The sequence below is a fragment of the Thermobia domestica genome, chromosome 8 (assembly GCF_964235325.1).
Source record: "Thermobia domestica chromosome 8, izTheDome1.hap1.1, whole genome shotgun sequence".
Classification (NCBI taxonomy): Eukaryota; Metazoa; Arthropoda; class Insecta; order Zygentoma; family Lepismatidae; genus Thermobia; species Thermobia domestica.
The window spans coordinates 284,725,651-284,742,535 of NC_137461.1; the positions used below are offsets into that span (position 1 = coordinate 284,725,651).

General features: G+C 36.1%; 1 protein-coding gene across 9 annotated transcripts in view; it reads left to right on the forward strand.

The window, feature by feature from the left end:
- faf (ubiquitin carboxyl-terminal hydrolase-like faf) overlaps positions 1–16,885 on the forward strand; it is a 172,824-nt gene that overhangs the window by 151,529 nt on the left and 4,410 nt on the right. For all 9 annotated transcript variants that reach the window (XM_081769869.1, XM_081769872.1, XM_081769871.1 and 6 more), the window contains exons 44-46: positions 1,019–1,221; positions 6,132–6,278; positions 8,013–8,152. In XM_081769869.1, coding sequence (XP_081625995.1) covers positions 1,019–1,221; positions 6,132–6,278; positions 8,013–8,152 — 490 coding nt within the window. The remainder of the gene's footprint in view (positions 1–1,018; positions 1,222–6,131; positions 6,279–8,012; positions 8,153–16,885) is intronic.

Here is a 16,885-nt window from a genome sequence, read left to right on the forward strand (position 1 = left end):
CATGTGGTGCGTGGAAGCTTCGCGGTTTGTGGCAAGTGAGCTGCCAGTATTTACAGAATACTTAGTATCATCTCTGATAGCCATATTTTTTTTTCTTTTTCACTAAATTTCAAATTTTTGTAGAACTACAAAAAAAGTGTCTTTCCGTCACACAACTATACAGGTACCACTGAAAGAAGAAAATGAAAGAATCTTTGTAATTTTATCTTCATTTTGAAGCCAGATAATCAAAAAATCTGTTACGGAAATGGAATATGCTTCAATTAAAAGGTTTTAGATGAAGTACTTGCTCGAGCGGTCCCGGGTTCCATTCTCTGGGGGTAAAAAGCTTTTTCAGGCCAGCCATCCTGAATGAGGTTTTCCTCATTCACACCAGGCAAATGTCGGGGTAGTACTTAACTTATAGGTCCCAGGCCGCTTCTTTCCGTCCCTTTCCCCGGATAGTGCTCTCCGAAAGACGTCATTCCTCATACAAGATGGGCTAAATGGCCATAGATGCCGAAAGCCCAGAAATCTAAATCCCTGAAATAATTGCTAAAATATTCGTATTGTAAGGATCATGGTAGCTCAGTGAACAATAACGTACTCCATGACTCCCTCCAGGTTGCTCCTATTTCTAGTTCTTATTAACTTTAGGTATCAATTTGTGTCTGTAAAAGCGTGTTTAGTTTCTTTACCAGAATAGTGTGGTCATGAGTTTTAGAGTGAAGAAATAAACGTTTCGGTTGAAGAAAATATTGTTGATAAAGAAAGTGTGAGCTTATCTGAAATATTCATAAGTTTAGATTTTTTACGAATACATGAGTGTCACGGAAAACTAACTTAAAAGCATGTGGTAGTGTTGAAGGACTAAACTAAGTTAATCTCTCACTCTCTCAAATCGACAGAGTAGGTGTGTTTTGGAAATTCAAATGTGGAGTTACTTAATAGTTTCATGATCTTGCAGGTGAAAAATAGAAGAGAGGACAGAAAGCAATATTTGTTTCATAAAACCATGCATCCCCCTTATGTATTTTAGGTGTACCAGAGGAACGGGAGGGCCTTTTCGATACCATTCAGCGCAGTAAGAATCATTACCAGAAACGTGCATATCAGTGCATTAAGTGTATGGTAGCCCTCTTTTCTAAGTGCCGAGCAGCGCACCACATGCTCCACTCCAATGGAGAACTTAAACGCAAATGGACTCTGGCTGTGGAGTGGCTGCAGGACGAACTCGAAAGGGTAGGTGACTATTGGCTTATTCTTCATTTCAGGTGTTGCAGATGAACAGGATGGGCTTTTTGACATAATTCATCGAAGTAAAAGTCATTACCAAAGACGTGCCTATCAGTGTATAAAATTCTTGGTTAATTTATTTTGTAAATGTAAATCAGCGTATCACATTCTTTATATTAATGAAGATCTTAAACAGAAATGGAGTAGTGGTGTGGAATGGCTTCAGGAAGAACTTGAGAGGGTAGGTGGAAAGTAAGCTAGAGGTAGAAAGGCTTTTATTTGAGTACTATCCACTGTGGTCTTTGTAAGTTGTGTTGCCGATTAGTAATTATATTGTGCTAGACTTGTATATAATATTGTATACTTTATAAGTGCTACTTTCTGTAATTTTGTGATGAAAATATGCAGTATTAACTTTTACAATTGAAGTTCTTGGTAACATTTAGCGGCACAAATTGGTTTCAGTCTAATGGGAAATAGTTGGCGTGTTTTGATTTCAGAAGGCCTACAACTCGGTTAGGAGGCAAACATTGTACAACGTTCTTACCGAATTTGATACACCAAAACGACTAGTTGGATTAATAAAGATGTGTTTAAGTAAAGCCCAAGTCCACAAAGTAAGGTACGAGTAGGAAAATGTGTGTCCAGGAGCTTTCACATCTGAATGATCTGAAACAAGGAGATGTGTTGTCACTATTATTAATCGATTTGTTCTGAAATACAGTATAAGGAAAGGAAGATTGCAATCAGGGCATAGAGCTGACTGGCACTCACCGGGTTTTGACTAGTGGTGATATCAGTAAAATAGGAGATGATATAAGGACAATGGAAAGAAATGCAGAGGTTCTACTAAATGCCTACAAGGATGTAGATAATGGAAGTAAATACGAAGAAGACCAAATGGAAATTTACTGTGACCGTAATACTGCAAACTATGGATATATTAAAAAATACTAAGCAATATTTCGACAAAATTGGCTCTTATAAATATCTAGGATCAACATTAACAAACCAAAACCATATCCAGGAAGCAATTAAATGTTGACTGAAAGCAGGAAGTTTTTGTTCAGTCCACGCGAATTCTGTTGGAGAAATTTAAGCTCAAAATACATAAAACGATAATTATGTTTGTTGTGTTATACGGTTGTGAAATGTGGTCTCTTTTGAGGGAAGAACGCAGACTAAAAGTATTTAAAAATAAAATCGTGAGGGGAATATTCGGATCCAAGTGCGACGAGAATGTGGAAGGAAGGAAACTTCATAACGAGATACTATATAATTCATACCGTTTACCTAACATTGTTAAGCATCAGGCATAAGAGGCTAACGTGGGCAAATCACGTAGCTAGAATGATAGAAAGTAGGAACGCCTCCGAGTGGAAACGCAATCGGGAAAAACATCATTAGAAAGTCCTAGGTACAAATGGAAGGACAAGATCAAGATACATCTCGCAGCGAAGTCGAAACTGGTTCCAGTTGGCTAAGAACAAGTCAATGGAGAGCTTTTATGGATGTGGTATTGAACTTTTGTGTTCCATAAGCCATAGAGTGAGTGGGTTATTTTAGCAAATAAATGATCATATGTTAATAGTCATGTTAACTAAATTGTGCAAATGTACAGATATTCATATGCTAGAAAATCATTATTTTTCCGTAATTCCTATTTAATTTATATATTCATTGAAGTAAATTGAAAAGATATTTCGTAATTCATGTAATGTGGTGTTCTCCCGCTACATGACTTCCCATCTTATCGTTTCTCGAAAAATGGGGCGTGGTTTGGTCCACTTCATCGCTCGTGATGAGGGATGTCGCTTTTTCTGGTTATGATCTCCCATTTCATCGCTTAGTGGAAAGAAACCAGCACGAAACAAACGAACAGTTGCAAATGTGAAATACAAAGTAAAGAAAAATAAGTAAATTAGTAATTTCCCTGGAAACTAATCCCGATCCTACGGAATGATGATGTGGAATACACCTGGAAATTCGTAATGGACGAAATTGATCTATGTACACATCCCATGTAAGACAAACCGCCTAGGCGGCTAATACAGGATCCTTGTCATACTTTTATTGTTGCCGTGAAGCAAATCGTCAGTGAAGGAAAAAGCTGAGAAGGAATAAGTCAAACAGCAGTAACAAAAACTATTTGAAAGGAAGTGGAAATTAGACGTTCAGGGCACATGTTAAAGGTACCATCCTGGTATTTGCCTGGAACTAAAAATAACTTCAGTGAGGATGGCTATCGTATGTGTGTGGTGGGATGATTCTTTTATTACTTGTAAACAATAGATTCCGTGACAAATAATTTAAATTTTCAACTTATTGAAAAGCAGAAAGCACAAGACAACTTGACATGCTTTCAAGATCAGCTTCGATTATAAAAGCTGATCCGTCTCCATCCGAACAAATTGAAATTGTTGCATACCTAAGACATACCACCCCACCACCATCGATCATGCTTGATAGATGACCATTGGTTTTGACTATTGTACGACATCGCAGTTGCAGCAATCTTCGTTTCAGCTATATCAGGAGTATATTGTTCCACCCTGCGTTCAGGCTTCTCAGGGGCCATTTACCGTGCGAAGTCAACGTGACGACAGTCGCCGTTTGAGAAATCTAACAGCACAGTAATCCATAGGATTGGTACCTGGGTTCTTAACGGGAATGTCCTCGAACGGAATAGCATAGCTACCAGTTCCAGTTTTTCTAATGTTCATTAATATCTATTTTCGAAAAGCTTCTTAATCCTAAATAGCAAGTAAGTTAGCATGGAAATGTCTATCCTGCACTTAAGTGTAGGGGAAATGTTGCAGGCTTTTTTTTTTTTTTTCTTAATTTATTTTGTAGGGAGCCTTCCAAAACCTTCTCATTCAGGCTGCTAAGCTTCTTTTTCATCCTCTTCCATATTTTCTTTATTCACTCCTCCACGTTTCGCTTGAGTTTGAAAGTGCACTAAGGGTCGAGTTGCCATTCTTGTGGCCAACAAAAGTTCTTCTTGTTTAACTCAGCCCTCGTAAAACTCCTGATAAAGAGTGAGAGCGTTGAGCGTTACAAATGCACACAAGGATACGCATGAATGTAGTTCACAAACTGGATTTTGTTTCAAACTGATCTTTTCTCTGTTTGTTCAGTATCAACTCTCTCGGTCTATGAAGAACAGTTCCTCCGTGAACTGTATAAACTAATTTGAATCTTTCTCGTAGTGCAGCCCCAATATGTGATGAATTGCACTCCTACATGTAATCGTTTCAACATAACACGGTGAGGCATGGATTCTTATTACAGGCTATCATATCTGGTATTATCTCTAATACAGGTCTTCAGAGTTCTACTGGCATTTTGTTTGGTTGCGTTTTATTGGTGATATGGGTTGTGAATGAGACCATTATACGTAGCATTGAGTTGTAACACTAACAGTAGCGTATCCTACTACAAAGTTATTGTTCCAATATTCTTGTGCTATGTACAGGGCTCCCAGCTGTCCTATTTTCCTACTTTTTCTTATATTTTGGAAATTTGTGTATATTTGTCCTATATTTTAATCTTGTCCTTTATTTCCTATATTTTTCAGTGATTGAATTATTAAAAGTACAAGCCTAGGGCAGTTCCAGTGATAATTTAAATTGCTACATATTAGCAATGTAGCTTAGATGCTACATAAATGTGTCTTACCATTTTTGTTTTTCTGAGGGGCTAGTCACTAATCTTCACTATTATTTTTTTAAAATTTGCTTTTTCTTGTCCTCCCATCTTCACTCTTTCTTTCTTCTTTGTTTCCTATGTGCTTATTCTAAACTTGTAAAAGCAGTGTTGACACTTTCACATGGACATGTATCTATTAAACGTGGTTTCTCGACTAATAAAAACATGATACTATCCGAAAGACAAGGACTGAATGAAGAAACCATTGATTAAAGATGCAATGGATAAAAATGTAAATGAAGGTAAATCACTAAAGCAATGTTAGTGTACTACAAAGAAGCACATAAGTATCGCGAAGATATAAACAAACAACAGCAAGAAAATGAGAATAAGATTACAGCAGAAAAGACAAAAGTGAGTGCCAAAAAGAGAGTGAGGAAAACATGTGTATTGAATTTCGTGAAGCTGAAAAATTAATTTCAAAGGGAAATATTCGGCTTCAGAAAGCAATAATGCATCGGCTCATAAATGACGTGTCAGCTGCATAAGGCTGGAACCAAAAGACTTGAAACTGCCACAACAAAGTTGTCGCAAAAGTAACACGTACTAGTGTTTTATAGTTCATTATTGAACCTTTAAAATGTAAAACTAAAAATGTATAAGTATAGAAGAGGTGGATCGAGGGTAAGGAATGGGCAACTCGGACCTCAAGATTTTTTCTTCTAATCAGTAAATCAAGTGATTTATTTCAATCAATTTCTTTTTTTCCCAAAACAATACAGCAGGTCTAGTACCTGTAAGTTTTAAAAGTAAAAGGTTATATATACTCTTATTCTGTATTAATCTAAATCTTGTTTCCAGTTATCCTTTGGGGTGAAGGGTGGCCTTTTCTTACAATATTTTTTTCCGTGCTTCAGAGCATAATATTCTATTGTATAAACCAAACTGTCCTATATTTTTCCATTGTCCTACTGGAAGGCCTGTATGTAGGAAATGCTAAAGTTTGCATTGGAAAAGGGCGTACGTACCCTTTCGAGAAGAGATTGCTTTTGGCAACTTTTTGCCCACTATAACAACTTCATTCTGCTGCACAACAACTGAGGGACTGATATACGTGTGGGGGAAAAGTAAGATCTGTTTGATAGCTTTTAGTTATAAGATGCTAAATGTTATTAAGTTTTTCTTTACATATTGGAAATGTTCATTGTACAAAAGCAGTATTGATTGAATTTGTTCAGCATAATTGAAGAGTAATTCTAAATTTCCAGAGGCCGTATGCTCCAAATACACAGTATAGTTATAGTAATTGGTCACCACCTGCCCAGTCGAATGAATCTACTAATGGATATTTTCTAGAACGATCAAACAGTGCTAGAAAAACACTGGAAAGAGCCTGTGAACTTTGTCCAGAAGAGGTAAGATATGTTTAGTATACTTTTGTTGCTTAAGATATTTCACAATATGATACATAGAGAAAGCAGTCCACAATTATTACATTTAATGGAATAACATTTCACCCCATAGTTGTTGGTACTCTGGTAAAAATTTAAGGGATAAATCTGAATATAATAATGAGGTGGTAAAAATTTAAGGGATAAATCTGAATATAATAATAAGGTTTTGTTTACGATTCTTTTATGAAAGTATTACTTTAAACAAGTACAGTACGAAATCTCACAAATCCTCCATTTCACTTTCAGCAATCACTTCTCCCAAACAACAGAGGAACGAAGTGTGAAAGTTACTATATTTTAATTTTTCTTCCTTAATGCTTTTGATAAGTTAATTGTGTCTTACGAAGATTTTAATAGTTCTTAATATTACGAGGGGCGTCCAATAAGTTATTTTCCTAGACAAGAAGGGAGGGGGCGGAGCATAATGACGCTTAATATGCACGCCAAAGCCACTGTGAGGAACCCCACTGCTCAATTTGAGGTCAGTTGGAGCAACGCTGTAGCCGTGAGCAAGGCCGCATGGCGAATGTTTGTGTGACGCTGCAAATAATGGAGAAATTGCTATCTCAACTGGTGACGGGACGAAACCTGGATCCACCATTGGGATCCTGAGAGCAAGTAGGAGTCAATGCAGTGGAAACACCTGCGGGGACAACGTTTTTTTCGTTGGACAACGAGCTCCCACGGGCTGTTTCCCAGTGGTTTGGCAAAGACTATTTTTTCGCTGCCCACAAAGTGGCGACAGTGCATAACCTCCATGGAGACTAGATCGAAAAACAGTGATCAGGTAAGCCTCTCTGTATTTCTTCCTGTCTGGGTAGATAACGTATTGGATGCCCTCGTATTTGACTTCCACCAAGTTTATATATAAATTAATATATTGATTTCTATCGTGAATCAAAAGTTCCATAAAAAGGAGAACGTGTCCGTTTTAAAATCTTACCTTTGTCTTTGTATATTTGATAGAGATTATGACATACAATATGTTTGTTGAAAAGATACATATGACAAAGTGTAAAACAAGTCTTCTCCAGTCCTGCTTTGCTGTGTTAAAAGTGACAAACAACCTAACAATTCTAGTAGTCGGCTAAACATCATTCAGATTCTCGGGATTGATAGTAGATGTGCGATAGATACAGGAAAAGGAAATACAGTAAAGTCCTGATTATTCGCAAGTTCCACGATTTATATAGATAGATAGATAGATAGATAGATAATAAAACTCTGCTGCAGTTGCACTCAGTTATTTTTCATAAATAATCGCTGCGAACTGACACTCCACACACAAACAGGTGCTGTATGTTCTAAAACATAACCAAAAAAGAAAAAAAAAAATGCATTGTAAAGATCAATATTTCAATCAGTAGTGCACGTTTCGAAGTGCAACTCTACTCTGATAAGCAGAAGCCATTTGTTGTAAGTTATGAAAAACTAGAGTTGTGAAGATTGATTTGCGTGATAGTAAATTACATTCATTGTTCATTATGGAGTGAGATTCTTTGGGCGACCATTGGAGGTTTAATTTCGAACCCGAAGGCCGTATCCTAAGCGGAATAGAAGGGGTTGAAAATTTTGTCGAACTACATTATCTACATTATATATTGTTCAATCTTTTTTTTCTAAGAATTCAAAGTACTTTCATCTCTTAAATGTTGTTAAAAACGTAGCTCTTAACCAACCTTATTCTGTGTATAGGAACCTGAAGTAGAAGAAATGTCAGAAGAAGGGGATAGCCCACAGCCAGAGGATCATCAAAAAATGCCTGCGTACATGACACATCCGCATCCCCATCCTTCGGGACAGAGAGTAGTAATTTCACAGATGACAAGTCAAAGGTAAGCAATACGTAACAATGAAACCGTTGGTTGCATTTGTATCTAGACTATGACATACTGAAATTTTTTTCTTGCAAAATAAGAGAATGTTTTGGTCCAAATAGTCCCGGGTTCGATTCTTGATGAGAGAACAGAAAAAAACTTTATTTCACGAACATTCACTTTCATTAGCCATCTGTCTCCTTGATACTAAAGAGCGCAATCAAAGTAAAAAAAAAAAAAAAAAAAAAAACATATCAGCTAAAGTAGCTTAAACTGTTCTATCGTCTAAATAGTGTGGTATCTAGTTGCCTTCTCTTGTATTTCGATTCTTGTGAAAAACCTGATTTCGCAACTTGATTAGCGTGGTTGGTTGTTTCATATATCCGCCAGAATATTCCCTCTTTCAGCGTGTATTAAGGCAGGAAATTGGATGTGCAGAGACATTTCATGTTAGTGGAAATGTTTCGGCCGCATTGTCATTACGTAAGGATGCCAAAGTTCTATTCTATAGACCAAAACCCTCGAAACGTGTCCGGAAAGTTGAGTTATTTATCGAAATTGAGACCTGTATTCCTAAGTAAATCTTTATAACAGCATTTTAGTGCTTGTCGAGATGTCAATTATAAAGATGTAAAGTTGGAATTATTTTTAATATCTTAGACATTCTTAATGTTCTTTAGATGAGCCAGAAACCACTGATTCGTGATCCTTAGTATCTGTAATATGTTCTTTAATCCTGGTTCATATTAGATTTTCCGGGTAATAAGAACGACCTCAACGAAAGTCACGTTACATTTGTGGTCCTCGAGTAGTAACACGAAACTGCTATATGTTCTCGTGTCTGCAGTGTAATCCCGGTCTCTTTCCCTTAGAAAATACACGGACGATTATTGTAACCGTTCGGAGTACATGATCAGGAAAAAGCTTTTGTTTTACACACTGACTACTAGAACAACTTATATATGTTCCTTTTAGTTTATAGTCTTTAACATAAATAAATGAACTCTGACTCTATATTATAATAAGCGATGTTTCGGTTCCGACAATATATTATTGGTATCATCACAGACATTCTTATACAGGGTAGCTTATAATTATGTGTGAGATATTTGACTGATTGTAGTACTTGTAATTCTGGACAAAATATTTCGATATGGCAATACTGTGTAGCTTGAAAGTGGGGATAACGGTCACTGGACTTGGGACCGTTAGTGTATGCCAAATAGGATGGCGGGGCAGATAGGAAATATTCCCTAACCGCTAGAATCGGTAGACGTGGGTCCGTGGAGTGGCCAGCTTGATCTCCTGATTTGAAACCATCTGACTTTTTATTTTGGGATGTTCTAACTCTTTCGGGACCTAGTCATTTTGGCTTTTTAATTAGACATTCAGTTAATGAATTATAACTTAGAGACTATTTGCCCGATCGATATGGTTAAGACCTTGTTTTTTAGAAGAAGGATGTGGCAGTTTTATGGCGTGAGTTTGATTGTAGTGTTGCTAACTAGAGAGAAATGTAGGGGTAAAAATTTACCAAAAAAAAAAAAAAAAATCCCTAAGTAAATTTTGATTTTATTTATTTATATAACTAGCATCACTCGCCACGTGGATCTAAGTCACCCCAAAAAATTCTTTGGTGTGTCGACAACTCATACTACAAACGTAAAATCGTTGGCTGCCATACAAAAACAGAACAAGATAATTTTCTCATCGTACACGCGAAAGTTTGACACTTTTTCCACCTCAGAAGCAAAAATCAATAGCTACACAGGTGCTGCAGCTTCCCTAATTATTCTATTGGAGCTTTCAGTGGTGTGTTGGGTAGGGCAAAGATGATGCTTTCAGATACTGCTACATTTGTTCCAATGTAGCCAACAAGAGGGAAAAGTGCCAACAAGAGAGAGATAGTTTCCGAATTTTTCACCTAAAATTGGGAATTAAAATTTTCCATGACTGAAAACGTTGCTATTCGACAGACAGAAACTATCTTAAAATAAACCTTGGTATCCAACTGATATATCGCAGAAATATCATGACGATGTCTAATAAACTGAGCATATGATTTTAAAAAATATATATCTTATTTTACCGTATATATATACCTTATATAATATCAGGGCTCCTAGCGAGTCACTTTTTTAATTAAAAGTTTTTTCAAATTTGTCACTAAAAGTTACTCTTTTGGAAGGTAAAGTGACTTTTTCGTGTGATCTATGTTTTGCATTGGCAGTTTTCTAAGAAAAATATAAAAATAAATGGAAAAAGACAGAAACTTATTACTCATTACTCTTCTCAAAGCTTCAATACTTGCTGCCGCATGTGAAACAATCAGCTTTATTCTCACTTCAGCTTTTGGGGGCGCGGTGGCTCAGTGGTAGAGCGTTCACCTCCGGTTCTTGGGGTCCCTGGTTCGATCCCAGCTCGCACCGTGTGGAGCTTGTGGTGGACAATCACCGTGCTCGTGGGTTTTCTCAGGGTTCTCCCGTTTCCTCCCACTTTCTTCATTCCACCATTTCATTCATTTCTCATAATCACCGTCTCCTTTAACCTAACCGGCATAACCGTGGGACGTAAAATTGAAAGATTTCATTTCATTTCTCACTTCAGCTTTTATTCTTTCTAAAGCACAGTGGATGGTTGGTGGATGCTGAAGCTCTCAAGTTGGGATTGAGAACCATTCTGTGTCTATTCTTTCTTCTATCATAATAGTCTTTTAGTTTTCTCTCGTAATAGTTAACACTCCGCTTAACGTTGTGTATGTGTGTTTGTGTGGTTCATCATGTTCGTCTTGTGTTATGCTTCTTGTATGTTCTTAAGAGTAGGTGATGAATTTGAATATTTTATGGCTTTGAGACCTCTCAGTGCTACTTAAATATAATGTCTGGAATGAAGAAATTCGGAAATAGGCCAGAACTGGTTCCACTTACTCAGAAGCTTCTTACATCTGCTAAGTCTGCTTACCGTAACTACAATGCATACTTAGAAAACCTAAGAAAGGAGGAAGCTCAAAAAGAAGTAAAGAAGAAAATATGAAGCAAAACAACAAACAGAGAGAGGTGATGGAGAAATTGACAAAGGAAAAAAGGGGCATGATGAGATTTTGGTCACTTTTTCATGTGCTTTTGGTCACTTCTCAACTATTTACAAAAGAACAGACCACTATGAGCCCTGTAATATAAATCTTTCCATTTCGAGAAAGGTCCACTGTACTTCCCCTAATTATCCAAGTGAAACTTTCCATGGTGCGTTGTGTAGGCCAAAGAAGAGACTTTCAGATACTGGTACATTTGTTCCAATGTAGCCAACAAGAGGGAAAAATGGAATATTTTCCGAATTTTCTCCGTAAAATAAGGAATTAAAATTTTCTGTCTGGAAACACTGCTAGCAGACAGACGCGAACTATCTTAAAATAAACTTCGGTACCCCACTAATGTATCATAGAAGTATAAAGTCGATATCTAAGAAACGAAGCTTGTAATTAAAAAAAAAAAAAAAAAAAAAAAAAGTTATGGTAAACAGAAATTCGAATTTTTCATGCGTTCCCTAATTACCCAATTATAACTATCTGTACTTGCTTTTGTTCAGTAAGGACTGATGTTCGACTGGCGTAAGCTGACTTGACGTTCGTACGTATAGGTACGGATCATAAATTTTGAAAATGTCGATCTTTTGACCGAAAAATAGGAAAGTTTTAATTTCCCTAGTTGACAACTCTGATTCCGAGTTGGTCAGATTAGTCAAAAAAAAAAGTATCCATATGAGGTATCTACATGATAAGTCCTAAGTAGATCTCTCTAAAACGAAGGAAGTTATACTGAAAATACTATAAAAGAAAATTCGTTATTTTCTCACTTTGGGCTCGAATTTGAGAAGAAAATTAGACACTTAGAAAAAAATATTAACATCAGGATAAACTATGGACCAACCATATTTGGCATAGAAAAATCATCCCAATATCTTAATTAGCGTTCACACAGCAGAAGATTAAGTGACAACCCCGTGTGTGTGTGTCACTGTGACCATTAGGTCACAAAAGGGCTCAAGGACAAAGTATATCAACATCAGATACGTAATTTGGCCGAACTACGTAAAGCTATCACAGAAGAATTCCACAAGATACCAATACGCGTCTGTTAAGCTGGTTATGACAACGTTACTCCATGTATCGATTTTGATGATGGACCATGCCATGGAGAACACATTAAAATTCTCGTAAAGAAGGATAGTGTGTTTATGTTCAAGTTGTATCGCTAGTTTCTTTACCGCAGTCTTCAAAGCATAATGTACATAATATTGGGCCACCGTTTAGATTGAGAATGTCTGATGAAGGCAGTTATATATATTGCCGAAACTGTAACATGGATTATTACAATATAGGTGTTTGCTTTGGTTATACTACATTTTTATTCAAGTTCTATTTAATTCCAAAGCTATAACCAGTATTCAGATCCTCGTAGCCATACCGACTGATGTGTGATGTACATTGATAAATAGTACAATGTTGCTCATAAAACGATTTTTGTAGTTCGTGAAATGTTTTCAGCACTTAGTGTGGTTTGCATCTAACTTGAAACTTTTTTTTTTTTTTTTTTTTTTTTTTTTTTTTTAATTTTTTAAGCTGTATTACATCAAAGTGAGTTTATTTTGTAACAGAATTGGCTGGTTTAAACCAGGTGTTTTTTTTTTAATAAAAAAAACTGGTTTAAACCAAAAAACGAAAAATGTTCGTAAAAGGGTGAGTGTTCGTAAAATCTTGATGAATACACATTTGTGGGCTATCACGTTTCACTCCCGTATATTATGGTATTATACTCAGACCTAAATTCCCTATTCATTACTCAAAGATTAAATTACAAAAGCAACTTTTTTTCTTTTTTCTTATAAGTTTATGAATGTTTCTTTTGTGATTTTTTTTATAGTTTATTATTACTGTTATGCAATTGCAATCAAAGAAAATTCGAAATATTGTTTCATTTTAATAATGTTTACTAATGATAAAATACATCGAAATGCCGTACTTTTTTGGGAGAAGGGGGTCATACAAACCTCACGAGAGGCATTTATTTGAAATCAGAAGTATCTTTTTGGTATCTATTTATGTATAAATTGATCAGAGCCAAAGTGGACTCAAATAATTCGTCTCTATATTCACTTTTTTTACTGACATGCAAATTAAGTCGTCGTATTTCTTTAACTTGGACTAATAAAAGTCGTAGTGAACTAACTTGGACTGTAACTTGGACTTAGTTCTGTACTCCGCAGTATTTTGAAATTGTCCTTATGTAATTCTGTATAATGGTTTCATTTCTGCAACTGTATATCTTTTTGTTCTTCTGAAATGACTCTTGATAATTATATTAACAAGTATGTAAAAATCAGTACACCGTATTTTTAGCAGGAGTCCTTCGTGAGTGAGTCGCCAGACGTATCGCATTTATGCCCAATTAGTCTGTTTCGAGTTCAAATGGAGCACAATTTCCCTCGGATGTAAGCCGAAAAGCCGTTTGCATTTCACTTTAAGCTTCTGTGACCCCTTCCAGCATAACCTGGTTGTTGCATAACACCAAGGCGAAACAAAGCTATTTCTGTCCATATGTGATATAAATACATAGAGCAAATTATTTAATCAAAAAAAAAAGTTTTTTTTTTTTTTCAATAAAAACCTGCCCTGTTTTGTAATAAGAAACAGTAAATCATTGTCTTTTCTATCATTATCCCTTTAAGAAAACCCGTCATTAAATGTCTTTTAGTTTCTCAATAATGCAGAACTATCAAATCGAACCATACACCGCATTACTGGAGACTGCTCATAGAATTGACACCAAAGATACCTTGTGCATTTTGACATTATATTGCATTAAAAATAACTCCTTAGTAGGATTTCGAGATGCAAAATCCCAGCTTCTTTGCAGATACTAGAGCAGTAGGAAAAACACGAGACTTCATTTTTTTCTTTTGTCAGTAAGTTAGGAAATTAACATTTGTGTCAAGTTAGTGTTTTTGTCATAAAAATGAAGTTTTAGTTCGTGTACACAATTCTCCATACATTAACGGCATTAGGGATTCAACACTACACTTAAAGACCCATGGACAACTATAGTTGCCCTCTTGTTACGAGGCGTTCAGTCCCGGAGACAACTTTAGTTGCCGTGCACCCATCAAGGTCAGCTCCCGCACTTCAGCACGCAGTTGACGAAAGAAGCCAACAGCTTCATACAGCTAGTCCCTTCTGTTTACTTTTCACTAATATTTATCACCTTCATGCCTACAGGTCACGTACTGCGTAGATTTATATGACATGCTGTATCAAATGTATATTCCCTAAAAAGATATCAGTACTCAGAAGGAAAAAATCATGTAATTTTTTTCTCCTGTTTTATAAGCCAGTGGAAGTGTGTGTGGTTGTTTCAACATCCTTCTTGTAATTTGCTTAGGCTTCACTTCCTCTTTTTAGTTTAGCTTCTGGCCATGAATACCACCGCAACAAGTCGTTGTTTTTATGATAGTGGCGTATTTTCGCCCGGAGAAATTACAGAAATAATAGATGATAGCGACTTCGATGCTTTTGAAACGGACGATGAATCTAATGTTTAGACATTGCTACAATATTAGAACAACTAGAATCTTCCGACAGTGACACAAAAACAACACTCGATGCTGTTCTTAGCACTAGTTCTCAACCATCACGTCGCGCTTCTAAACATCCTCGCACCTAACATGTCACCAAAAGGGAGAGGAGGGGGCGGAGTGATATATTGTGATATGTAGTGTATATTTATACTTATTTATATTTAGTTGTATGGTCGTTTGCAATTTACACGAAATTATCGGACAATGTATCTTTCGATTGGATTTCCAACATAGAAAAAATATTCCTTAAAGTTTGCAACACTGTGTATTCAACGGTAACAATGCTAAGTGCATTACTGCTTTTCTGTTATATTAGTACATTTTTATTCGATTGAATCTTAAAGTTTCATTCACTTTAAAAGGGTAGTTTCTGAGTAACAAAATTTTAAAAATACATTTAAAATGGCCGGAATCCAAGCGTTTCTACATTTAAATCCCCTCCGGGTCTTTAAGTGTTAACATTAATAGATAGCTCTATATGGTCATATTTAAAACCACCTATACCTTAGAGGATCTATAAAATGAAGGTAGAATTTTCTTTTTAAAAAACTACAACTGACATGACTAATTTTTCCTACTTCACTTTTCATTAGCATGCTTGTTTATGATACAAAAGTTATTTATTCCATACCCATATAAAATAGTAAAATACATAATAATTTCATTAACTGCCGACAGTGCGATACAGAACTTTCAAATTGCTATGCAAATTGAAATTTGTACAGGAATTTGACACCCTAAAAGTAAAATAAAATGAAACTAAAAAAAAGAAAGAAAAAAACAGTTTAAATCTCATATTTCTTTAATACAATTTTGGTCAAAATGAAAAGTATAAGCAACAATTATTTTTGCACTTAATCGGTTGGTAAACCCTTTCTGGACGGCGGCAGGCTCTGTCTCTTGTGGAACCAACGCCCAGAAGACGAAGAACAAGCATAGCCTTCCCTTTTTCATTATATTTTTATAGCAAGCTTTGTAGTTTTCAGACATTACTTGAGTCTTTTCTACAAATTTTGGAAAAACACAGAAAAACCTGTCTGCAAGAAATAAACAGATCATCCTCAAAGTGTTTGAACGCATTAATCTGTATTACATAGTGGAATAGTTTCCTCGTGTTCGGAAACTGTAGACTCGCTTTATTTCAAGGAAATCGTTTTAGATAACCAAGAGGCTTAAATGAAAGATTTGAAACGAAAATAATAATAATAATAATAATAATAATAATGTATTCGTATAACCTTGTTTACTTGAAACCTCAATCTTAGTTTTGTTTGTTACATAATTCAAATAGCTGGCTTGTCTCAAGGGATTTGAAAATAACAGAAAATTGAGTCCTTACCAATTAGCCGGCCAAATTTTTCAATTACATATATAAAAAATAAAGGAGTTCCTCTTGAATATTTACACACCTTATACAATCTTTGTGAGAGCAAGTCCCTGTAATATATATCCTTAAGTTTCAGTGAACACATTGAAGGAAGTTTCACTGAAATCAGACTGAAAATCTCTGGAATTAAATGAACAATGCAATTATTGTCCTTGCATTGCATATATACTGTCCAGCTAGAACATTAGTACCATGTACCTTAATATCTGGTATGTCCACCTTTTGCCACATGACAGCAGCAGTGCTGTTTGGTATGAAAGGAATGAGACTTCGGTTGGTAACTGGAGGCATGGCGCACTTCTTCACACACTGCTTCATCTTCACTTAATTTCTTTGAATTTTGCGGAGGGAGGCGATGGGCTGAGATCTGACGTTCCATGACATCTCAAATGTTCGATTGGGTTAGGAGACCATTGCAGAAATTGTATTCTACACTGTCATCCTCGAACCACTGTACAAGAAGCATTGTCGTGCTGAAAGATACAATTTCGAGCTGAAAATAAGAGTGACATGAATGGGTGTACGTGATCAATAATGACCGGTCGGTAAGTAAATCCTCCACACTTACTACCGAGTCGATGGATGATACTGAGGCTTCCCAAAATCATTATGGAGCCACCACCGGCCTGTCGTCTTTCTATTGTGCCCGGCTTGAGCAACTATTTTTCTGGAAGATGATGAATTCTGACCCGGCCATCATGTGAAGAATGTAGTATCGTGATTCATCGAACCAT